The sequence below is a fragment of the Uloborus diversus genome, chromosome 5, assembly GCF_026930045.1.
Source record: "Uloborus diversus isolate 005 chromosome 5, Udiv.v.3.1, whole genome shotgun sequence".
Taxonomy (NCBI): Eukaryota; Metazoa; Arthropoda; class Arachnida; order Araneae; family Uloboridae; genus Uloborus; species Uloborus diversus.
Window position 1 is genome coordinate 16,103,102 of NC_072735.1, and position 26,137 is coordinate 16,129,238.

At 31.8% G+C, this 26,137-nt stretch overlaps 2 protein-coding genes across 4 annotated transcripts in view; both read right to left on the bottom strand.

The window, feature by feature from the left end:
• Positions 1–26,137, bottom strand: part of LOC129223366 (transforming growth factor-beta-induced protein ig-h3-like) — a gene marked incomplete in the record, with an annotated part of 615,676 nt that overhangs the window by 341,865 nt on the left and 247,674 nt on the right.
• The window catches only part of LOC129223368 (influenza virus NS1A-binding protein homolog B-like), an 85,139-nt gene continuing 71,845 nt past the window's right edge, over positions 12,844–26,137 (bottom strand). For all 3 annotated transcript variants that reach the window (XM_054857946.1, XM_054857945.1, XM_054857944.1), the window contains exons 10-12: positions 19,232–19,357; positions 17,608–17,781; positions 12,844–13,876 (exon numbers count right to left, since the gene is read on the bottom strand). In XM_054857946.1, the coding sequence (XP_054713921.1) occupies positions 13,530–13,876; positions 17,608–17,781; positions 19,232–19,357 (647 nt within the window). In that variant the 3' untranslated portion in view covers positions 12,844–13,529. The remainder of the gene's footprint in view (positions 13,877–17,607; positions 17,782–19,231; positions 19,358–26,137) is intronic.

Consider the following 26,137-nt stretch of genomic DNA (forward strand, 5'->3'; position numbering starts at 1 on the left):
CTTTTGAGCTTGGGTTAGAACAGAATCCTTCGGAAGCATTTTGTTCTTAGAAGACAGAGTTTGAAACTTAACAGCTGACCCTAGCACCCAGAAATTTCTCTAGCCTTTATAAGTTATAAAATTTAAAGTTGTCTTTTCTGTGGGTCTCTAGAATCGACAAAGATTGACATTTGTCTTCAGAGGACTGAATACTTCCTCCGTAAATGCTATACCGTCAATTGGGACAAATTTGTCCAGTGGGATATGTTTGCTGGTTTTTCAAAACTCGGGCTCTACTTAATTCTAAAACCATCTAATAGATGTGATAGTGTCTTTGTGCAATTAAAATACTACATCATCTGATATTTTGGAATTTAGTAGAGTGCCAAGTATTGTCGTTTTGAAAATCTGGCAAAAATGTCCCACTTGGTAAAGTTGTCTTGGTTAATGGTATCAATTTGGTCTCAAAATGTCAAAGCAGCTGAACTTATTGGTGATTATTTTCAATAAGGTAACTACTTTCACTTAAATTAATGTTTCTTCAAAAGCATAAATTTCTGTGCAAGCCAATGATTTTTTAAAAATAATTTGTAGTGTAATTCAGACATAGAAAAAATTATAAAGACAGAAAACGTAATAGAAATTTTGAATTTTTCAACTTGGTGCTAGTTGTCTTTTATTGCCTCCAAAATTTCTAGAACAAATTTTCAGAAAAATTGGAGCCATAGTATGTGATATAAAGAAACTAAGCAGAGATATTCAGGACTGCTTACTTCATCATAAAAGTACCCGGCCAATTTTTTCATCTTTATTTTTATTATATTACAGGCATGAGCCATAAGATGGAATAATTGATGCTGGCAATAAATATCAATCCCAATTTAGTAGATTGAAGCAAACAGTCATTCTAAACTGGTCAGACAATGTAAACATGAGGCATAATCTATATTAATAGGAAATGAGGCATTATATTTATTTTGACTTTGGCCAAGACCACCCGTTTTCATTATATTTGGCGTAAAATGAGTTTGAAAGTGGGGGGGGGGGGGTCTTACTGGAGATGCGCTGAAAAGCAAATTTACCAATTATACCAATTAATTGGCAGAGCTGTAATGATCATGATGCTTTTTAACACTACACTTTCTCCACTACCGTTTTTTCACACATATTTTTATTAACTTTATTCACTATAATATTTCAAAATGTTATTCAATTTCTGTGAGCAAATTTTCATATACAGTCAAACCTGTTTATAACGATACTCTGGGGACCAAGAAAAAATATCCTTAGAGACAGATTATCGTTGCAGACAGTTTGCATTAAAAAAATTTCGAATTCAAAAAATGTAGTTTTATAGCCTTAGATAGAACTTAAAATAAAAGTTTTGCAAAGTAAAAGGTATAAAACTGTGTATCAAAGATGTTATGAACGTCAGTTTGTTTCGTAAGAAATTTGCAGACTATTTTAAGTATTTTCTTCTGAAAGAGCATGCTTAAAAACATAGAATCTGACCATTTTTTAAATAATTTCTTTAAGTTTAATATTTTTAAAAAAATACTTAAATCGGCGCTCTTTTATTGCTTAACGCTTCTGCAGAAGACATCACAAATGATGAAACACCACTCAGTGTTGCCATTCAGGGCCCAAAATATTTAATTCGCATCTTTACTCACGGGTATTGGCAATGATAAGATTGATAGCAAGAATAGAGCGCAATTTTAATTCGCTGGTTGATTATCATAATGTGTAATTGCAGTAGAAAGATGCGCCATGGAGCATCATTTGTGACGTCATAAAGACCATGCCTTGTTTGAAGAATCGATCATTTAAAAAAAATAATTAAAAAATAACTGTTGGGAAAATGAAAGTATTTTCTGAGTCCATGTTATTTATTTATTTTTTTTTTTGCTTATTCTATCAATTTCAGGGACAAAAAGTACTGCTTTTGACTGAAAGAAACAACCCCATTGCGTCCAAAACGGATTTTGCTTAAAACATCGTCTTTCCTAATCACGTGGAATCTGACCTCTACAAATGAAAAATGGCTCAAAACTGTTGGAGAAAGAAAACTAAACTCCCTCGTTCCTACAATGGGCGCCATTTCCAAAAGATATAAACAGCTGTACACATTTCAATCCTCGTTTCTTCCTCCCACCTTTGACCCCTCAGCTACAAAATGGTAGACTAACATTAAAAATAATCCGTTCTTTTCTTATCTGACATTTCAGACATTATGGAGTCGTTTTTTGAGACAGAAGGAAAAAAAATCAGGTTTTTCAACGAGCTTACTACAGAGAAAGCAATATCGTTGTAGACAAGTTTTGTTAGAAAATGATCATCGTTATACACAGGTTTAAAATGCATCGAGTAAATAGGAAATTTGCGGGGACCAAACGGAAATATCGTTGTAAGCAGGTTTATTGTCATACACAGGTTTTACTGTAATTGTTAATTAAGTTACATTATGTCAACTAGACATGAAAATTTAAACGTTAAGTTAGTTGCCTGTATTCCGCAGAAATCTTTTAATTTTGTAGCTACTTTTTTTGTTTAATCACTTAATCCAAGGCTTTTATTCTTTACTAGTGGCACCCGCACGGCTTTGCCCGTAGTAAAAAAAAATAAAAGTTCTTTTGGGTCGCCTGATATATTTACAAATAATGGATGAGGAATTTCTCGCCAATTGGCTATGTTCATTCGCTCTCCCATTCCACGTCATGATAATTTCGTAATTTACTCATCCATGTTATGATAATTTTGCTCTGGAAAATGTTCTTAAAATTGGAATAGAAAAAGAACAAAATCAAATTTTTGAAAAATCGCTTCGAGGTGCACACCCCGATGCTACAAACTAACTTTGTGCCAAATTTCATGAAAATCGGCCTAACAGTCTAGGCGCTATGCACGTCGCAGAGATCCAGACATCCTCCGGACAGAGAGACTTTTAGCTTTATTATTAGTAAAGATAAAAATTACAAGATAATCTTAAAGCTCTGAGATATAAATAGGGTGTATAGAAACGTTTTGACAGACATTGAAGCATGTTGCAACATTGAAAATGCACATTTCTAGACAAAACAGAAAAATTAAATTAACAAAATTAATCTTACTTTAACCATCAATTTAGAATATATTAAAAAAAACTTAAAGCATGTATTGGAAATTTTAAAAAATCAAATTATAAGTAAAATAATGAAATAAAGTGGAGGATTGTTTAGTGAGGGAGGAAATATACATCGTCGCCTCAAAGCAACAGTAAGATACCTTAGTGTTATTTCTGGGATTGGATATCTTAATGTTGTTCTGAGGTGACGATATAAACGAGCAAAAAATAGTTCATGCCCTGGTAATCCTGCTGCTGCATGTTGTACTTATATGGCAGAAAATTATATTCATTTATTGTTAATAAATTTATTCATTTTGGTTTCTTCTCAAGAAATACTTTTAAGTTTTAAAATTATTAAAATGTATTTCAAAAATATTTTTCCCGCCGATCAATCTGCAAAATTTGGTTGATTATGAGTAATCTGCAAAGCAGCTGATTATGTCCGATTACTGATTGCTAACGACTAATTGGCGTTTCCCTAGTTTTCACCCAAAAGCATTTCTTCAAAAAAAAAAAAATATATATATATATATATAATTTTTTCCCTTCAATTTTGAGCGAATACTTCACTCTGTTTTACAGATCCCCCCCAAAAAAAAATTCTTGCAAATTTAATTTCATGTTATTTTTAAAAAAAAAATTGATTCCTCTGCATAGTTAGAATTTTAGGATCAATAATTATTTTATTTATTTTTGATGATTATTCCACTAAATGTCCAATTAAGTGCTTAATCTTGCTCTTTTTTTTTGATGTAATACTCCTTGCTTGGAGACGATTTATGTGGATTTCAAGATTGAAAAATATATATACATATGTATAAGCTTTTTTCACATCCAAAAATTATGTTTTGTTTTATTGCCATAGTTTTATGGATAGTGATATTGCATGTTAATTCCATGCTAAAAAGTTTACTTGGGTCACTGCTTAGGTTACATTTGGTTTCTGTTTGGGTTTTGGATTATTACCAGTAAAAGTTGAATTTCTAATGTTCTACTTGACTAATCATTCTTTTTGGGCATGCACAGAAATTTTGGCTCCCATCACAAATGACTTTTCCGCCCCCCCCCCCCATATTGTTTACCCCTATATTTCACCCCTACTTTTAAAATTATTGGCTCTCTTCAGGCTCGGCCCCTGGCCAACAGGTGTCCCATCTCCCCCACTGTGCACGCCCCTGCATAGTATAGTTGAATAAATTAAACAACAAGGTTATATATTTTAATATCTTATTTCATAATTTAAAATGTTTATTTGCGACCACTTTAGAACTTGCAAACACTGAAGAGCATCCACCTCTGGATCTAACGCTTGTAAATTTCTTTAAATTGTCAGTATGTTTCTGTTCACTAATGATTTTTTTCTTTTTTCTTAAAATTCTATGGAACATACTTCTTTTGAAAAGATCTAATAGATGAACATAATCTGCTGTATCTTCATGTGCATAAAAATGTTTTTATTCCCCCCTCTTTTTTTTTGGAAACTCTTTTTAGATCTAATATCTTTTTCATTAAATTGGATTTTTTTTTATAAATAGATTGAAGAAAAATGGTTTCTGCAACATTGTTAGCAGTTCACTGGAATCACTTCAATAGTTGGAGCTAACCTAACCTGGCAGTATTGTGTAAAGGCTACGCCAATCCTAATCACAGCAGTATGACGCTTCCAGGTTAGGTTTGTCCCAACTGTAATATGTACAGTAAAGCACCGTTTATACGTTTTTGAAGGGACTGCATGAAAAAGCGTATAAATGTAAAAACGTAGAATAGGTATATGTTAATTATGTATTGGATTCTGCGGGGACCAATTCAAAAAAAACTATAAATCAGGGCTCGAAAATTATATTGCCCAACATGCCCGGGGCATGTAAAAATTCTGATCGGGCATGAATCTTTTACCCTTACATGCTCAGCTGGGCATGTAATTATTAATTTTAATGACTTATTATGTACTATTTATTTAAACTTTTTTATGTTGTATATTGAAATAATTCTTGATTCAGATGTAAAGCTGTGAAATTAATTTTTTGTGTGATTAATGCTAGACAACAAGCTCAAATAGTTTTATTATTATACAATTAAAAAAAACCTGGTCATGTAAAAGTTTATTCGGGCGTGTACCTTTTAGACAAACATGCCCGGTAGGACATGTAAAGTTTTTAAGATTTTTCTAGTCCTGGTATAAATGATAAAAACGAGTAAAAGCGAAACGTATAAACGGTTTTCACTGTACTTACTTCATGACACCAAAAACTTTTTATAGGTTTTTGCCTAAAAAATAATTAAAAAACACACACACATATAGAAAGCTTTTTTAAAATCATTACTGTTATTTCTTGATTTTTTAAGATGTTAGACATTCTTGATAATGTATTTTTAATAATTTAATGTATGTTTAATTATTTTAAAAAATGTTTTGTGTTTAATCCATTAAGAAACTTATGCCGTTTCATAAAGGTCAGTCTGTAACTTAATATAATGAATATTTTTATATAATTTCTATCTTTTTTGATGATTTTAAATTTTGTATTCATACAATTTTACAGTGTTTCCCTTCGAAAGATTTATTTATAATTTTAATTTCATTAGAAAATAAGTAAAAACCCTACTTTAAAATTATTTCCAAGTATTTGCATTGTACATTTTTAATCATTTATCATTAAGTTTATATTTTTGGTTTTACAACCATATAATGATTTAAAACATGTATTGATTCTATAATCATTGATAATGTATGGTAAAGTCTAAATAATATTATAATCTGACTTGGAATGTAAAAATATTTTTAACAGAAAAAATTGCAAAATAATCCAAATCTTATTCTTTCTACTTTTAATTTCTTTTTCTGCAAAAGCCTTTAAAAAATCTAATTGTAGTTTGTAGTAATTTTATTATGATTTAAGTGCAAAAAATAATTTTAGATTAGCCTTAAATGCATTCTGTGCTTTTAGAGCCTATTTCTTTAGCATTTAGTTAGGAAAATACACTTGAATCTTTTTAAAAAAAAAAATCATTATAAATATGCATCATATGAATAAATTTGATTCTTTCACTCTAAGTTTTTCTATGAAAGATAAACAAAATTTTATTATGGATTTAAATACAAGGAATAATTTTACACACTTTCCTATGACATTTCCTTTTCATACTTGCCAACTCTGCTGTTTTTAAAGGGACTAACTTCCGTTTTTTGCTTCCATCTCCCAATTACCAGTTTTTTACGAGTTTCTCATGTTTTTGCAGTTTTTTCAGTCAATCATCAAAAAGTTTCACTTTCTTCTCAATAGATGGCGCCCTTTTCTAGTCTACTAATGTCGCAGAATAAGAATTTTTCCACTTAATAACTCATTTAGTAAAAATTAATTTTTTAGAAGCTTTCCACATTGCGTGTTCAACGAAGCTCATGCTTTGCCGAAAATTGCAGCAGATTTCAACCTTTTTGCATCTTGAAATTATTTCAATTATTTTGAATGTTTGAAGTTATTTTAACATGTGCTACCATATACCTACTTATTTTATATTGTATTTTCATTATATATTGATTTCCTGTTTTTTTCCTTCGGATTTTAGTAATTGAATTTTTGTAGCTACTTTTCTGGTAGAGACTGGAGAATGTACGAAACTTTAAGCAAATTCACTCCTTATTATTTAGTTTTCCCTTTGCAGTATATTTTTCCTGCTGCTACCAATTTGCTTACATCAGCAAAAAATCCCCTTTTCACTTTAAATTTAGCATTCATGTTATTTAAAAGCATAATTTAATAATTCTGTAGTGAGGATATGTCGATGGTGAATCACCTATATACCTCTAGTAAAATCTCCTGGTTTTTTTTCCTTCAAAGGTTGGCAAGTATGCTTTTTCTTTAAGATTCTTTTTTACGAAAATACAACATAATATAAGATGTTTCAAATTTGTTATTCTTGATCCTTCAAATTCATTATATCAATGATCATTGCTTGCAGATTTATTTGCTTTCAGTTAGCTTTTAGCTAGAGTAATACTATAGTTAATAGTTTAAAAAAAATTATTATTTCTCAGAAATATGCATCATATATAAACGCTTTTACAAACTATCGGGTGTGAAAGTTGCAAAAAAGATTTATTTTTCAAGTAAAAAGGGGATGTGTCCCAAATTTATTTTTTAAGCAAATGTAAGGATTGAAAACTGAACTTAATACCTAAATGGGTCTTTCTTCAAAAAGTGTAACTTTTCTGTCACACGCCTTTTACAGTAAAAACTTTAAGGAACTATTCATTTATCAATGATTTTTAATTCCATCAAAAATATATCAATTTAAACCTGCCAACAATTTTTTAATAATAATTTTAATTTTAATATATTTTTGGTTCACAACATCTGAGTTCTCACCTCCGTGGCATGTCACACACCTTGTGTGACTGTTTATGTTGCTTGATAACTTATTTAATTAAAAGTATATACTTATTTTATTGATTATTCCCTTCACAAATGTCTCAAATACTAATAGTTCAAGTATATTTAATTTTTAAATATTGTGTTTTAGTTCGTTTTAGTAGTATAAGAAATCATGTCACACAATAAATTCTCACCTCCGTTACCTAAACACAAAAGGCATTTTCTCATTAATACATGGCAGTAATGACATATTTTATTTTATTTTCCATGATGCAAGGGAGCCTCCCTTGTTTATTTTCAGCCATAAAGAAGTTGTGAGATTTTTGTCAAAAAAAGAAAAACATAGATTTTGCTTTAAAAACTTAGTATGGTTATTCTGACTTCTCACCTTCGTGAACTTGAATTTCAGGGATGTAAATTAGTGTAAAAAAATAAGTGAACATGTTTTCAAATGTTTAGTATGTGCAGATTGTAGCAAAAAAAGAAAAAAATCCCTGAAAAATGTATCCATTAGGCCTATATTAATGGAAAATTCCTCACTCGCGTGAATCTCATCTCCGTGACAGACCTTATCAATGTCTTTATTTCTGAGGTGAAAATAAATGATGGAGGTGAAATACATCAATAATAAGCATTCTACCAAAATTATAAATTACCAGTATACCCTCAAATTTACTAAATACTATTTTTTAACATATATTTAAAACTACTAATTAGCCATACTTTAATTAAGAGAGCTTAATATTATGTTCCCACTAATCATTAAAATAGCTGCTTGTTTGCACAATTATTAAAACTACTAGTTTGATATTAATTTGGCTTCAATTTTTAACATTAAAAGTATTTTTCTTTAATTTATGTGCATTTTTAAATTTTTTTACTTATGAGTAAAATAAGTGGAACTTAGCTGGGTCATTGTTTATGGTTACTTCTTTCTAATAAGTAACACTTTTATGCAAGAATAGAAAAAAAGAAAACAAAAGGTTTCGAAATTGAAAAATATTTGCATCAAAAGTTACATTTTCTGGAGAATGACCCAAATATAAATTTTTTTCACTGCAAAAACTGTTTTGGGAATAGAAAATATAATTGAATAAATAAACTGAAGAATTATGGTGTTAGCTTTACAAATAAATTTTTACAATTTATGACAGTTTGATTTTTTTTCCATCTTTAGTTAATGAGTAAATAGTTTTCTCTTGAATGTGAATACAAAAAGCCAATTTATCTAAACTTTTCTATTTTAAATGAAACACTGATTACTTATTTCTTCTTAACTTTTATCTTGTTCCATCTCATGCTATACATTATATTTGAAAAACGGAAGACTTTCACCCCTGTATATTATTACCCAAACTAAAAATTTCTAGTTCACGTGTTTTTCAAATTGTACTGCTTGTCCACTTTTTTGCATCTAACTCATTCATATGTAATTTCAACAAGTTACTGCCCTATAGCCAGGGCTAATGCATAAATCTGCCTTAGCACTGGCTATAGGGCGGTAACTTACTGAAATTATCATGCCTTGCCTTCAATCTTAGAGTTGAACCGAACTATTGCTTCGGTCACTCGTCTGGTCAGTGCTGATTTTGTATTAGCTACCAGTTTGTTTGGCACTCTTGACTTCCTTAAGAGGTTTTCCACCTCCAGCTCAGTCACTTCCTATGGCGGGCTGATGAGTGCTAATAAGCATGAAACTGCAGTCCTCGGCTGGAATTGACTGAGCTGGCGGTGTATTTCATGTCATTTTGATGTAAAGGTTTTACATTTATATGTTTCTTTTATTTTCTGTATCGGGCAACTTAATTTTTTCAGTGTAAACTGTGATACTTTTTCTGTACATATGATGGAACTTTTATCATTTATATACCCTCATTAATTTTTACAGTTGTATTTTAAATTCTTCATATCTCATATAAATATTTTCATTGCATGAATAAAACTTTGGAGCTATACTGTTAAATCTTTAATTTTATTGAATCTTGAAGAAAATAAAGTTTTTTTAGTTGGTGAACTTTGTTAATGTGTCTCTACCCCCCCCCCCCCCCCCCTCCCACTTTACTGTTATGAATGGCAGATCATAGATTTAGAGAAAAAAAAAAGAGGTTCAGATACATTACTAGAGCAGCAGCCAGAATTTACCTTCTGCGAGGGGAGGGGGGTGTAACAGTACTTACATGATGTTAACTACCGTGTTAGAATTGACAATGTAAAAAAGCTAAAGGTTCTGTGGGAGGAGCGGATCCGAAACACTCCCTCTGTTCAACCGACATACTTACATATACAGGGAGACTCAAAGAAACTTGGACAATATGACATTGCAAATCAGTCATACAACGAGGATCAAAAATCGCATAGGAACAGAGGTCTGAGAATCTCTGTTCCTATCTTAGAGCAGGAATTAGTAAATGGAGGGAGCAAGTCCAATCATTGGCTTAACAAAGGCTGAAGGGAAAATCCTAAGTCACGTGACTCAACAACGAATGGTTGACATGTTTTGCTGGAAACTAGAGAGGAACCAGATTTCTTCTAATGCTTTGCTTAAAAATGGGGTCTTCACTCTCTGCATTTTATCTCTTCTCAATGGTTCCTATACTACATGCACAAAAAGCCGCTGATGGAAATTACACTTATTTCACAACATTTCAGTTTTTTAGAAAAGCGTAAAGTGATTATATTGAAATTTGCGACCTGCAGCTCTCATATGCGTCAGAATGAAAACACAGCAATCTGTGAAATTGTGTCAGAATGTATCGCTATAGCAGTTAACTCCCGATTTTCCGCAGGGCAGATCATCCACGAGTCAGTCGACAATCAAGAATATATTTCTTCAGCAAAAAAAAAAAAAAACCAATACAGTGAAACCTGTGTAAGTTGACCACTACTTTAGTGGTCAACTTATAGAGGTTGAATTATATAAGATCTAATTCTGTGCCTGAAAATAGCGGTCAACTTAGATAGGTGGTCAACTTTACAGATTTTACTGTAGCTGTTTTTCGTTGCAAAATTGTAAATTTAAACCCTGATTTTATTTTACTTATTTTTTGCGCTTTCTTCATCATACATGTTTTTTATTGATGTTAAGTTCTGTTCTGCAAAGATTACAAAACATTTTTACTGTTTGTACAAAGTATTATGCATCAATGCAGCTAAGTTTTTGAGGAAGGAGAATTTTTTCCTTATTTGTCCCTCATTTTTGCGTTTCATCCACGATTTTTATTATCCACGGCACTTATGCCACCCTATTCCAGATAATCAGGATTTTACTATATGACCTTTGTTGCGTTGTAGCTCAAATAAAGGCGGGAAAACATGTTCCTCATCATTTCGCATTTTTAACTTCACAAAATGACTAATGAAAAGCTAAAACTGAATATGCTGAAACATAAAACTTTGAAGTCTGCAGATAAAAGAAAATGCGACTCATTTCAAAATGACTTGTAAATCATTATGCAAAGTAGGCTCATAAATACATACAGTGGCTCCCAAAAGTGTTCGTACACCTTGAAATTTTGTAGTAAAACCAAAATAACGCAAAACTGAATTCGAATATGAAGTCCAATTTTTTTTCACATCATTCCTATGCCATTCTGAATAAAAACCAGCAATTTTTTTCAAAATATTGCCAGATTTTATTTTTGAAATTTGTCAAAAAACGAAGAGACAGAGAAAAAATACGCCACAAAAGTCATCGTACACTGAAATATTTTCGAATAAATTCATGATTAAAATTATCATATGTGGTTTTTTTTATTGTTTTTGCATTCTAATGACACTGTAAAGTCATTTGCCTTTAATTTTTTGTTTATTTATTCCCTAATATTCTGATTATTATTTTTAAATGGCAGGTATGCGTAGAAAACAACAAACACGATTCCAAATTTGATTTTTTTCCCACCGAAGTAGACATAAATTGGTTTAAAATGTCTCTAAATTAGTTAATTTATACCATTCTATAGTGAAGTGCTTGATAAAATGATTTAAAGACAAGAATCGGATCGAAAACAAGGTAAGAAAAGGTCGGCTGGTAAACTTAACAAAGCGTGATCGGAGGTTTACAGTTAAACAAATTATGAAAAATACACATTTGGGTGCTGAAAAAGTTTCTACAGAATTGAATGAAACATTTTATGTTTAATTTTCACCTAAAATTGTTCGCCAAGTTCTCGGATTAGCTGGATTAAAGGGGACCTCTTCACGCAGAAATTTTCTTGTTTGTGCATAAAACAGTAAACTTACGCTATCCGTCGTAAAATCAACGATAAATAAGCTCAAAACGTTTTGGAACAACGTCTTACTTATAGATGAAAATATATTCAATATTTTGGGTTAAATTGTTGTATATCTGTCCATAGAAGAAAAAATGAGGAATTTAATTTTAAGAACTTAGTTGGATCAGTTAATCAGGATGGTGAAGGTGTTCTTGTGTGAGGGTGCATAACTGCATCAGGAGTTGGAAATTTAGAATTTTTAGAAGAAATAATGAATAATGCTGTTCATTAAAATATTTTTAAAAACAATTTTAAACTATTGGCCCAAAATTTGGTAATCGGAAACAACTTTGTTTTTTTATCAATATAACGATAAGAAGTACACGTTTGCGATTGATGCCTCAAAAATTGTCCTTAAACTTAGAAATATCTCCTCAATCGCCAGATTTAAACTTAATGGAGCATATTTGGAGATACGAAATGATGGAGATTTGAAGCGAACTAGAAACAGTAAGACTCGAAGAGCGGCTAAACACTTACTCAGAAATTGCATAAAAAAAGAAAGAAAAAACAATGAAATCTATTCCAAGACGTTTAAAAGCTGTTGTTGATACTGCATGATATTCTACTAAATAATAACTTTGTAAAAAGTTAGATTATTTACCAATTTTTTGACATTTTTTCAAAGTGTACGAAGACTTTTGTGAGATAAAATTTCCGGCAATTTTCGGCTTTTGATTTTTTAAAAATTATGTTTTAATGTTTTATCAAAAAATTTCATGTAGTTTTGTTAAAAATAGATCATAGATCTTATAATAAAATAATTATTCCGTAATATTAATTCTAAGCAATGGATAATGGCCAATTTCATTGAAAGTCGTAGGTGTACGAACACTTTTGGGAGCCACTGTACATAAATATGTATATCGTATGTGGGTGCAATTGTAAGAGTAACTACATTTAGGGCAAACCTAACCTAGCAGCGCTGTAATGCTGTGATTAAAATTTGCATTGCCTTCACAATGCTGCCAGGTTAGGTTTTCCCCAAATATAGTGTAATTTTTTCAAAACCTCGAAAACTCTTTTGTCTCTCTCTCTCTTCTCCAGATATTTGAGACATTAAAGTTTACTGTACATTGGAAGTAAGTTGAAAAACTTAAATAAATAGAAAAACTTAAATTAAAAAGTCATTTTATTTTTCGAAACTAAATTCATTTTTACAAGCAGATGAAAAAATCTGATTGATGACCATTGTATTTCAAGAATTTTATAAAATAATAAATCAGATTATAAAAATTAAGTCAAGCAAACATTGACTGTATCAAAGAATATATAAAAGCACTGCCGCAACAATGTTCTTTCCAATGTGTCAAAAGTGCAAAAGGTTCTTGATAAAACATTAAAAAGTTATACAAATAACTTCCTGAGCATTGAAATTTTGAACTATTAGCCAATTTTCAGAAACAGCTGCAAGGTTTTAAAATTATGTCCAATAAAGAGCATTTTTTTTTCTATTTTAACTTTATGAATAAATATGCTAAAAATGAAATACATTTCCTAAAATATTTTTCTCTGTACACTAAAAAAAAGAAAGAAAATTTAGTAATCTGCAGCATCTAACTGCTACTTTTGGAATGACTTGTATAATATGTTTCAACGTGTAACAAGGCCTACGATTAGGACCACGAAAACGGAATATCATGTATAGAATCATACATCACTTTCAAACAAAAAATTTATAACAGATAGATTCAAAAAGCAACATGCAAATGACAGTAACAAAATTCTCTCCACTGGTAAGAGATTGTAACAGCATGGAACGTTATTCAGTAAGTGCACGTCGAGATGGCGAATCTCCAATCAGTGTACTTCCTGTTCTTCACTCAAATCTCCATTCACACTTTTGTCAGAATCACAATTTAAAACGCCATTTTTCGTTGGGATCGAATCGCAAGTACCGTGCTCTTTCGCGACAAATGAAGTCCATTCGTTATTTTCTTGGTCGAAGAACTCGACAGTGTTGAGAAAAGTCTTTCCATTAAAACCTCCAACAGCAAAGAGTCTATTACCAACAACACTGACACCCACGTTGGCCCGACAGCAAGTGAGAGAAGGACCGGGGCTCCATGTGTTTGTTTCGGGATCATAAATTTCAACTGTACATAACGAGTGGATTCCATCATGACCGCCAACAGCGTAGATTTTGTCTGGAAAAAATAAAATAAATAGTCAAGAAAAAAAAAGCGTTACGCAAAAAATAAAATTACTGTATATCTGCGTATAAGTCGACCCTCCTACTTTCAAGGGAAATACAGTCGAGTCCCGACTTATGCGAGGGATGCTTTCCAAGACACCTCCCGTAAGTCGGAATTTCGCATTGTGGAACAAGGTATGTTTAGTAATTTTTTATAAGCATACCCAATTGTTTCAGATGTTTGTACACACCCCTCATATTGTTTCAAACCATTTATTAACTATATATTGCAGTGTCTTTACAAAGAACCGACTTTTTCTGCATTTTAGAAAAAGTGTTATTATTTGGCATAAAATTCTGTAATTTAGCACAAAATCAATGATTAATGGGGGAGAGAAACTTAAAATAAAGCAGTATGGTACTTACAGTATAGCATTATTACAGCCCTCAACAGTATAGATATAGTAAATATATTTATAATTTAAAAAATGAAGAAGGTTTATGCGGCGCGATCGGAATGTTATCAGAATGTATTTTATCAACGTTCATATGTAAAATGAAAAAAAAAAAGTTAAGAATGGGAGTGCGGTTATTTGTATAAACTAAAGCAAAGCGTTGTTTAGACTAATACAGTGGGTGAACTTCCGCTTTCAGCGATGTTTATGGGGTGAAAGTCCATTCACATAACCAATATTTAACGTCAACGAAGCTCATTCTAACTCTCCGCCACTCTTTTCCGAAAAATTTCATGTTGCATGCGAGTAATTTGTGTCCACACTAAAAAATTCATTATTCATGAAAAACTCGCGTTATAGCCATTTTGCGTAAGTCGGATCGCGTTGTAGCGGGATTCAACTGTAATCGAAACCCCGCATATAAATTGAGTACCTACTTTTGGAAATAATGGAAACGTTTTGCCGCCAATTTTAAATTTAAACGTTATAAAAAGGGGGAAAATAAAATGTAATGAACATTTTTATGTTACAAAACGTTCGATTTTTATTCTTTTGTACCAAAAGAGTTCACTTTTGCGACTGCGATTTTTGTAAAGGGTTCGATTTCGCTGTTACGATTTTTTTTACTGGTTACTTTTATTTTGATTTTATATCAATAAAATTTTCTGCTGTAGCCATATTATATTTTTTAAAAAATGAGCAATAATTTGCGACTATCGGGAAAATTCGCGAATATGGCGATCCTCGCATTTTTTGTGTAGTTGGCAGTTTACTGTAATCATTTATTCTTTATTCCACAGTTAGACCATGAAAAATCATAGTAGAATGTTGAAGTATCTACTTCTTTAGCATCTGCTTAAAAGAGATGGACTGAAATTGGGAAAATGTTCACTTTTTTCAAGTGTTTTTTCTAAGAAAAAATCGGGAGAAATTTTTAGAAATTCTGCCCTGCATATAAGTTGACCCTCTAACTTTAAACATCATTTTTTGTAATAAATTTCTCAACTTACACGCACGTATATACAGTATGCATGATTTTGTTGACATATATTTAAAATGCTATTTTCATTCAAAAACAGATTAATAGCTGCATTTTTGATTGATTTTTTATCGAAAGATTTAAATCTAAAATTCTATAATCATTTCATGAAGTTTTGCATCAACATTTCAGGTTTCATTCTAACTGCATTTGTTGTAATATGGAACTAATACAGTGAAGCACCGTTTATACGTTTTTGAAGGGGCTGTACGAAAAAAGCGTACAAATGAAAAAACATAATAGGTACAGGTTAATGTGTATTAGACTCTGCAAGGACCAATTTTAAAAACTTATAATTGATAAAAACGTATAAAAGGGAAACGTATAAATGGTGCTTCACTGTATCTATATAATACTAGGCAATTCTACACAATTTTAAAATGCATGTATTCGAGGTAAATGCAACTAACTTTCAATAAGTTAGATGCACTTATTAAAGATATCCCCATGAAGAAGCTAAATTGACTCTTGTTTGAGAGATACAGGGCTGCCATGATATAAGGCTCTTAATGCTGAAGTATCACTTTTGACACAACTTTGTTAAGGGTAAACTAATTTATTACTTACTATAATGAGCAATATTTTATTTGAAATACCTACAGTGCTTATGGATTAATATATAATTTAAAGAACATTTAGAAAATAAGTAAAGCCTGAAGATTATTTTACTTCATATTAGTGAACTTTGTCCATTCCAAGTGAACAAAAATAGAGTTAGTCCACGAAAAATAGTTATGAATTAAGTATGAACCAAAAGAATGCTGACTTGAAAGTAGGACAGGAGTTCAGCAGCAATATACAAAGCATTGCAGATTCCTTTGTAAAGAAATGGTAGTGCTGTGGTCAATAATCCAGTTTAATTAACAAGAATATAGAATTCTGTCTGTGCTAGTTTGTATTTGTTTTCTTGGACAGCATCGGATCAGAATATTTGGAAGATCCTGTTCATGCATGTCATGATGGATTTATTTCATACATTAAGATGTTGGATGTTCTTAAAGACATATTTCTCACATTCCCACCTGAATTTACATACCTTCTTTGAAGATATAAACTGCAATATAAACGAGCAATATGACACCAACAGCCCGGTATGACACCCTGAGACTATCTTTGCCCCTGTTATGGTCTCATCAGTCTTCGAATAGATAATAACCAAACATAAGACATGTCCTCTCATTGAAGCTGAGGTTACCTTCAAACTGGGTGGCTAAAATTAATTTAGCGCACTAGTGAGTCTGTAAGCAACGGTTTGGCTAACTATAAGTTAAACCACGGTTATGGAACATCCCAGACTGCAAAACTGCAGTTTCTGGATGTCATAGCCCGACTGTTGGTACATTGCATGTTCATTTGAAATGGCAAATAGCTTTACCTATCAGCAGTAAATATATGACGCATTTTATGGGTGAATCTTCCAAACTAGTTCAAGGGAAAACCCCTCAAAGAAAAAGAAACTAGTTTTAAAGCAACAATGGCAAATTGCCATGTCATGAAGAAAAAATTTCATAGGATTTTTGAATTATTACTTTTATTAGAATGAAAATAGAGTATCCTTTCGCTGTTCTATAACAAGCAGTGCCGGATTTGGAAGAGTGGAGGCCCCGGGGCAATCAAGGAGTGTAGGCCGGTAATCAAGGTTCAAAAAGATCATATTTTCGAAAATATCCGATACTTTGATATATATCCGAATATTTTGCTATGTATGTATGTATCCGATATTTTCAATTTTTTTTGACCGGTGAAAGTTAGGATATTTTGTAAAAATTTTACTGTGGGGGCTCTTTTGTTGTGGAGGCCCAGGGGTAGCAGCCCCGCCTGCCCTCCCTTAAATCTGGCCCTGATAACAAGGCTTTCCATTAGTGAAATGTCTCATAAGAAAAAATTTCAACTAAATTAACAATAAGATTTAAAATTTGACCAAATTTTAAAAAGCGTAGGAACGTAGTGTTTAATAAATACTAATAATATTTAAAGAGAGAAGAAACTATAAATATATTTTACAAATTTACACCAGACAAGCAGTTGGTACAACAGCCTATTTAGTTGCTCTAGTGCTCTAAAACATGCAATTTAAAATATGACGCCTACAAAGAAATTAAATTTAAAAGTTGATTATGCATCCTCAATGGTTTTTTTAAAGCGATATAAATGTATTTGTTACTAAAAATCTACAGATAAAGAAGATTTTGAACATTTATATTATTCTGCAGTTAATTTCTATATAGTTCAGGCTTTGGAGACAATTACCTTTAAAAACAGCAACACCACATCCTCTCCTAGCTGTGTGAAGTGGTGCAACAATACACCAACTGTCAGTCGCTGGATCGTACCTTTCAACAGTATTCAAGCAATTCCAAGAATCGCAACCACCAACTGCATAGACATACCCTTTAGCTGCTCCAACACCAGCTTGGTATCTACCTGTCAAAATACATTTCACATTAATACAGAAACATTAGAAAACAGCAGTTCAGTGTCAGTAGTCAGAGAAATAACTTTAGAATACATTTCACTTTTTGTGCAGAAACATTAGAGGCAGTAGTTTCGTGTCAGTAGTCAAAGAAATAATGTTAAAGACACTGATAAAAGCTGTTGTTTTTTCATCTTTTAGCTAACCTAGTATGCATTGAAAAGAGGGTTCCTTATAGCTCCAAAATCGAAAAGTGAAGAAAAGTCGAAAAATTGAAGTTTTTTGGAATAAATTGGATTTTTGGAGTACGCAATAAAAATCGGAGAAACTCCAGGAAAAACGGAGCACTTGGCAGCTATGTGTTCCTAATAAAATGCAGTATAGCCTTGATTTAACGATTGTCAAGGGACCGGAAAAAGTTATTGTATAATCGAGGAGCTTAGACATTCAATACAGTCAAATCCAGATCAGTCAACTGCATCATTAAATTGAGGAAATCGTTAAATCGAAGTTATACTATAGTAGCAATATACAGCATATGTTTTCTTACCTAGGGAATAAACGCAAAATAGCAACCCCCAACTCTCTTCATGCAAAATAAGAAACATATCTGAAGCACAAAACCTCAATCTTGAATGAATTTCATTTAACTTTCTTCCAGCTTGTCAGTGTTAGTAATTAAATACAACTATATTTTTGTTTTCAATCAATAACCAAAAGGTAATACAGCATGGGACCCCAAATCTGGAATACTCGGGACCGTGACTTTTCCGAAATTTGAATTCCGACTCAAAAAGTGTGAAAGTCTTCTGCTGTGCAGCATTTGTTCTGTTTTTATTAGTTTTGCTAATGCTTGCTCTAAATTTCTCTTTTTTCCATCAATCTGAATGAAAGTGTACTTTGTGCTAAAACAAAAGCACGAGATAATTTGCAGCTGCGTATAATCCACGGATGTTGCTTTTATTATTGCACAATGTGCCGATCAATACAGTAAATAAACCATAATTTTCTAAAAATAATTTTGTACTTATTTTCAATAGGCTTTGTATTGCATACTAGTGAAAAAAAAAACAAAAGTAGATGTTAAAAGATTGCTGCACGGCAGCAAAATGTATATTTACGCATAATATATGGTGTCAAAAAAAATCTCTGAAAAAAAGCTCAACTGAAAGTATACTGTGCTTTGATCAAGTAATTGCTGAATGTTAACAATTTTAAATTTAAGAAAAAAAAATTTAAAGTGAAGTGACCCCAACTTAAAAAAAATTTTAAGTTGGGGTTTTTTGAGTTTTGGGATTCCGAAATTGGGGTCTCATAGTGTACTTAAGTTTGAATTAATCACATCACGCCAATTAGAACCAAACCATATAGCTAATCAATATAATTATGCATCAAAAGGGAGGAAAAAGTATTAAGCATCAGAAACTAGATTTCTATTTCAGAAAGTATTAGAAAAAGTACCTGTTGATAATGGTGCCATATTGATCCAGGAGCTAGTTTCTGTATCGAATACATCACATCGAGTTAATCCTCGTTGTCCATTCCACCCACCAATAACATACAATTTCTTGTCAATGCTACAAACACCTAAATAAAAACAATTTTAACATTAATACATTGGCAAACATGCCAGACCCCAAAAATTCACAGAATACTTCCTATTGCTAAATAAATAAAAATTGCCAAAGCTAATGCAAATTAATATCCGAAAGTCAAACTATTTTAAAAGAAATCAACTGGGGCAAAATTTGCAAGTGATAATTTAAGAACAAAGTCAAAAAAAAATCTGATTTTTAGGCTGTCGAGTTGGATGTTATGAAAATATATACTAATCGATCAAAGAAGATAAATTCAAATAAAAGCAGTGCATAGCAAGCAGTATGCATGTTGACAAATTATTCCACAAATGTCCTCATGTTTATACCAGCAGCTGAATGAAGAGCATGTTAAATGTAAAGAAAACGATATTCAACGAAAAAGAAGAAAGTGCACACAGGAAGGATTCTTTTGAATTAAGACTGCTCCAGTTCAATTTTGAGTGAATAATTTAGTCATCATTTGGAATAAATGAAATGATTTTATGTATGTGCTAAAAGAAAAACCAGCAAACAATTTACAGAAAGCAAATAAGATTATAAACTTATAAATAAAACCTTTTTGAATTGTTTGAAAATTAAACAAAATCTGTGCTTCAACATTCAACAAAACAGCCTAAAAATCATTTTCCATCCTAAAGCATAAATTATTTGTAAGTAAAATTTCTATAGATTTTTAAATTTTTATTTTGAGCCCAGAAAGCCAAATGCCATGAACTTAAAACATGCAAAATAAGCAAATAAAATAATGGCAGTTTAGTTTTTTAAAGCAAAAAAAAAAACTTCGTTGGAAGAGGTTTCAAGCAAAAGCACGATTGGATTCGTCGAGAGGCGATTTCAATGGCATCAGCGGTCACTTCTCCAAATATTTTCATAACATCTTTACTCAACTGCAAAGCTGGTCACTGCCATACTAAAACAAATATCTTCTGCAGTGATATGACGAGCTGAAATCTAATCACTAATAGTGAAAATGGCATGGATGATCTTCTTACAATCTTCCTTCACTTATGTTGGATGACAGAATTGGGTATACAACCTGAAATTACATGAGAAAAGGTAGAATTAAGTTTTTCAACTGCTCTTGCCCTCGAATCATCACACTGAGATGTAGCTAAATCAGCAGATATCTAGGAAATACAAATGCCCTTTTCCGAACAAAGTGATTGCCTTATATCTGTGAAAAATACAACCTTATTAGATCAATCAAAAGCATTTTAAATCATAAGAACAAGTTCGACAATTAGTTTAACCCGAAATGCACAACTAATATGACACAATCAAGGCTTCTATTGAAATCAGAAACTTAGACGTAGTGTGAATTATATACATTTCTTCAGCGGCAATGGATTGGTATGAAACTAAAAATCATCCCAGCATACATTCGTTTACAGCTTTACATTCGTTTTGTACATTCATTTAAAAATGCAAACTCTAAACAACATTCAATACATGTGTGTCTTGATATGAAATCAACAGAAAAGCTAGAAGCAAAAATCCAAGCAGATTACCATATTTGTATCTCCATATAACAAAGTTAGCATATGGAAAAAAATTAATTTCTCAAAGATAATTCAAAAGTTCAATAACAGGGGGGAAACTGGAGAGTAACGACTGTTTCCAATAAAATTTGAAGGCATCATATGTGAACAAATATTCCAAACAAAATATAAATGAACAATTGAAAGTAGTATCCTTGTTTCAAATAAATAAGGTACTGTTAACAATAAACATTCAACCAGACTTGACAGTGCACTTGAATGAATACAACTTATAATACCCAAAACAACTGCATACATATATTTTCAAATATAACAATGTCCAACATTCTTTAATTCCATTAACCGAATAACATTTGTCATGTGGCCTAAACTAGCATTGAATCTCCATCTCAAGGTTTTTTTTACATTTTAACTGATCTTAGTTGCTGTGTGGCTAGAACCAACTTTACATTTTTGACAATTTACTTTTCATTAAAAATTCAGTAGTTTAAAATCTTAAGTTTGAACTTATTTGAAACTTTCAAATTAAAATTCTGTTTTAGTTTTTTACCCTAATTAACTTAATCATAGAAGCATTTTCAATAAAAATCTATCCAATTGCTTATATATGCTGATGAGATTGTGCTCGTAGCCAGAAACATGAAATTCCTAATGGAAGCAGTTTTAGAGATTTAAAGAGGCCGAGTCAATGGGTCTTGTGATGACCAAGACAAAATGAAATATATATACAGTGGACTCTTTATTTTGAACACTAATGGGACCGAGCAAAAGTTTCAGGGTGTTCATTATACAGGGCGACTGGAGAATGCATGTATATATGTATTCCATTGCGTTAATGGACTATGTTCAGTACTTTGCCAAGTGAGCTATGCCAGTTATTGTGATAGAACTGAATTTTGGATTGATGGCTAGTGCAATGTCTGATTAAACTTAGTAGGTCATAAACTCTAGCATTTTTCATTTTTTCTTAACTATAAAATATTGCAATACTTATCGAAATAAAACCTCTAAAAAAAGAACAATTGTAATACTTTTTTGCATTGTGTATTTTCATGTAAGGTATGTTTGATCATCAAATTGTTTGAACGAAAATGTTTATGGGGGATTCTCAACTTCCTATTTCTTGTTGGTAATCACACTTTGAAAGGTTGGATTCTTGAAATACGCAGTTCAGTCCCAGAAACTTCAGGTTCATATTGCTCAGCTGAATGATTTTAGAAATGCAGCAATATCCATAAAAATAATCTTCTTTCTCTCTTCATCTCTCCTTAATATTCTTCAATCATTGAGATAAAATTGAGAAGGTATTTCAGGTTTTACAACTTAATTCATATGAATTCCGGAGTGCTGATTGTGAACATGTTCAGTATATAGAGAAGGTAATAATTGAATGGGCTTAAAAATAGCATTCATAATACTGGACTGTTCACAGTACAGAGACGTCAGCCTATGTTAAGTCTATGGAGTTTTTCCGGGACCATCAAAATGTGTTCAGAATATTGGGGTGTTCATATTAGGGCCCCACGCTAAATAAATCTTGAGAGCCATTTACAGTTTAAAACTTTTACAAGAATTCAGATTTTTTTTATTCAGAAACTCTACAAGACTCTCATACTTCCTATTGTAGCATATGCGACAGACACTCGGACACTGACCATGAGAGACGAAGATGTTTAAGAAGGAAATCAAGAAAACGGAGTCAGGCTTAAAAGGCACAACAATGAATTGTACAAACTATTCAAGCATCCAGATTTTGAACAAAGTATAAACATTAACTAAATTGGGTTAGCTACGTAATTCATCATCATCATCTTTTTCAAGGAAAAGGCATATAGCCTGTTCCGGCTTCTTGGTTGCCCCACCGCTTCCTGGGCCTACCACAGTCTCGTCTGCCCCTTGGTCTGTAATAAAAGGCAGCTCTTGGAAGTCTCCCTCGTGCCATATGTCGAACATTGTTTTTCCAATCGTTACGATATTCCGTAATTCTTTCATTGAGGCTGAATATCTGTAATTCCCTTCGAATAGATTCATTCCTTATTTTGTCTAGGATAGTGCAGTTCTTCAGTGATCGCAAATATTTCATCTCTGCTGCTTGGATTCTACTAGTTTCTTGACTGTTCAAAGTCCATGTTTCAGAGCCGTATAGTAAGATTGGCATTGCCATAACCTTATAGAACTTCAGTTGTGTTTCTTTTCTCGTTTTTCCCTTTAGGGTTCTTGTAAGAGTTTCACATAAGTGTTGAAACCTATGTAGTTTGTTTCGGACATAATTGTTGTTGTCAAAGGTGATGTCATATCCTAGGCAGTTGAAGTGCTTCACCTGTTCAATAATTCTATTATCAATAACAATTTTACTTCTAATTGGCTCTTTACCCCTAAATGCCATTGTTTTAGTTTTGGGGAATGAGATCATTATAGCTATGTAATTCACAGTGAAAATAGCAACATCCAGAAGAATATTTTCAAGGCCAAATCATGTTGCATTAGAAGACAAGGAAAAACAAAGCTGTGCTGAGTGGATGTTGTGGAAGATAATTTTATTGTTCTTAGGCCTAAAAATTGGAAGAGTTCAGCTGCCAGTAGGGAAGGGAGAAGATGACTGGAGCAGAAGGTCTTGGCCCATCCTGGTCCACTGTGCCACAAATGATAAATTGCTCATTGTAAACTTCATTAAAAATAAGGTTATAACGCAGATAGAAATATGGCATCTTTTCGTCTGGCAAAACTGACAGGAGAAATAATAAGATTTATTTAAGATAGGTTTGTTGGAATATTTTCTTCAGTACAAATAAATAGATTCTACCAAGCATAAAATTATCACTTGCCAGTTATTAAGAAAAATTTTCAGTGATGATAAAGTATCACTCGATGAAAGAAAAAATTGCATGAAAACTTAAAACTGTAATGCAAACGAAAAAAAAATGCTTCTATCAGAATTTTAAAAGCATTTTCCCCTTACACCACAATTGTAAACAAGAAACACATAAAATTTTTAAAAACTACACTAATTATCTTAAATTTGAATTTCACAAGAACAAATTTTTAAATGGTAAAAAAAAAAAAAATGAACTGTCATTCACATGAAAACATGACAAAAAAATCTAAAAATTTTTTTTGCATTATTTCATTCAGCCAACATAAAAACTAAATAATACTCAAAAGATTAGGCTGATATAATTTTATAAGTTAAAGCATAAATAATGGCCAAAAATGATGCATGTTTTTTTCCCTCAATTTATAAACATCGACTTAACAACTGTTCCATTTCGCCAGATGCTGTAAAAAACATTACAGTGCCTCTACCCCCTTTTGTTTTCTAAATGAGCAAATAATTTCTGAAAATATCATTTAACAATCCAAACTGTTTGTCAACCATATGCAATTTCAATTACTTACAATCTACACATCTTACAACAAATAATTTAGGTCACTGTTTTCCATCCCCCCCCCACCTTAGGATTTTTTGAAGTTACTATACTATTTAGCAAGGATAGATACAAGGAAGGGGCGGTGAGGGCGATCACCCCCTCCTTGAGTGGAGGTACAGGAACTTTCTTCATGTACATTTATAATATTAAAGTTTCAAAAACGCAATTTTACTCTATCTTTGATGCCGTATGGAGAAATGGAGCTTTTCCCTGAAATTCAAGTCTTGAAAACGAATTCATAGTCATCATAATCTCTTATTACTCTAGTCTAGGTACTGGAACTTTCTACAGGAATTTTTTCAAAATTGAAGTTCCAAAGCCTTAATTTTAGTAGATATTAGATAGGTTTGAGGGCTCTCAGTGAATATTTTTCGAAAGAAACACAACTGTAGGATACCTTTAAATACACATGGGAAGCGATAGCATTCAGTATACTCCTCTGAAAATGCTTAGAAATAAAAGCTCCAAAAGGTAAAGAGTAAAATATAATCCCCCCCTCTTTGAAAATTTTCAGGATCCATCCTTGCTATTTAGGGCTACTTCAATGTCTAATTTTGTTCTCCAAACATGGCATTTCCCAACCTTTGACTTTTATCCAGGGACCAATCCAAAATTTTAGTTTCAATATCTTTCTTTGGAGAAATCTTTCATCGGCATATCATTATAGCACATAATTTTAGCACAACCTACATTTCAGTTGGAAAACATCCTAACTATGTTTTTTCCCCTCTTTTTTTTTCAACATTTAAAATTTCAACAAACAATAAAAACTGAGCAAAACCAAGCAGTATGCAATTTATCACTCTTAAATTTCTTTATAATTAGAACAAAAGCCTTATTTTAATTACTTTTCTTTCTTTCCTGAGGGAGGAGGACATAAATAAGGAAAGGGGAAAGTCAATATTTTGTTGAATAGGTTTGTGCTGCTTTTAGTTTTGCTTGTATTGGGCCCTGTTCAAAAGAACCCTTTTCACATGGACCAAATTCCATGAAAACCCAACACTCAAGTACTAATATTTCTTCAGATTTTTATTTATAGTCAATATTAAAAATAAAATACATCAAATACGAAAAATGATCTATTTTTATGAAGCAGTATAAATTACAGTGAAACTTCAATAAGTGGCCACCTCTGTTTTTCTGCTTAACCAGTTTTTTAAAGCAACATTTTCCTTGTAGCTACCCTAGCCACTCAATAATGTAAATCATCTAGGAAAGACCAGTCAACACCGTTGGTGATTGGTACCATCTGTTATCAGAACACTTTCTTGTCCTCTGTTAATTATGAAATGTTAATTATTCATACAAATTATGAATACTTATAAATTTTAATACAAGGGCTTACTGTGGAAAAAAATTAAAAAGAGTTCAACTCAGATTCAAGAAACCCGATAGGCAGATTCAGCCTAAGTTGGCACCCTGCATACTTTCAAAACAAATAAATGTTATGACAAATTCAGAAAGCATGTAAGGCTGTGATAAAATCTCATTTTTCGAGATTAAAGATAATTTTAAAAAATAAGTACTCCCAGAAAAACTGAAAGGGAAGGGATTCAAAATTTCTCCATAGTTTAAAAAGTTTTTCTTTCCAAAATGCGTAATTATTCTAATGAACAGAAAAGAATTACTTAAATGAAAATATAAAAAATCGCTCTTAATACTTTATACCAATAATTGATAGTAAGCTTTTCATTAAATTGTTCAAATAATTCCACTATGTGACCCCCTGCTTGAGGACCTACTTTCTCGGAAAGGCAGATGATCACTCCTGAAAAGTTTCACTGTATTATGAAGGCATTGTTTAGAAAAATTAATTGTATACTTTTATGGCATGTGGATCAT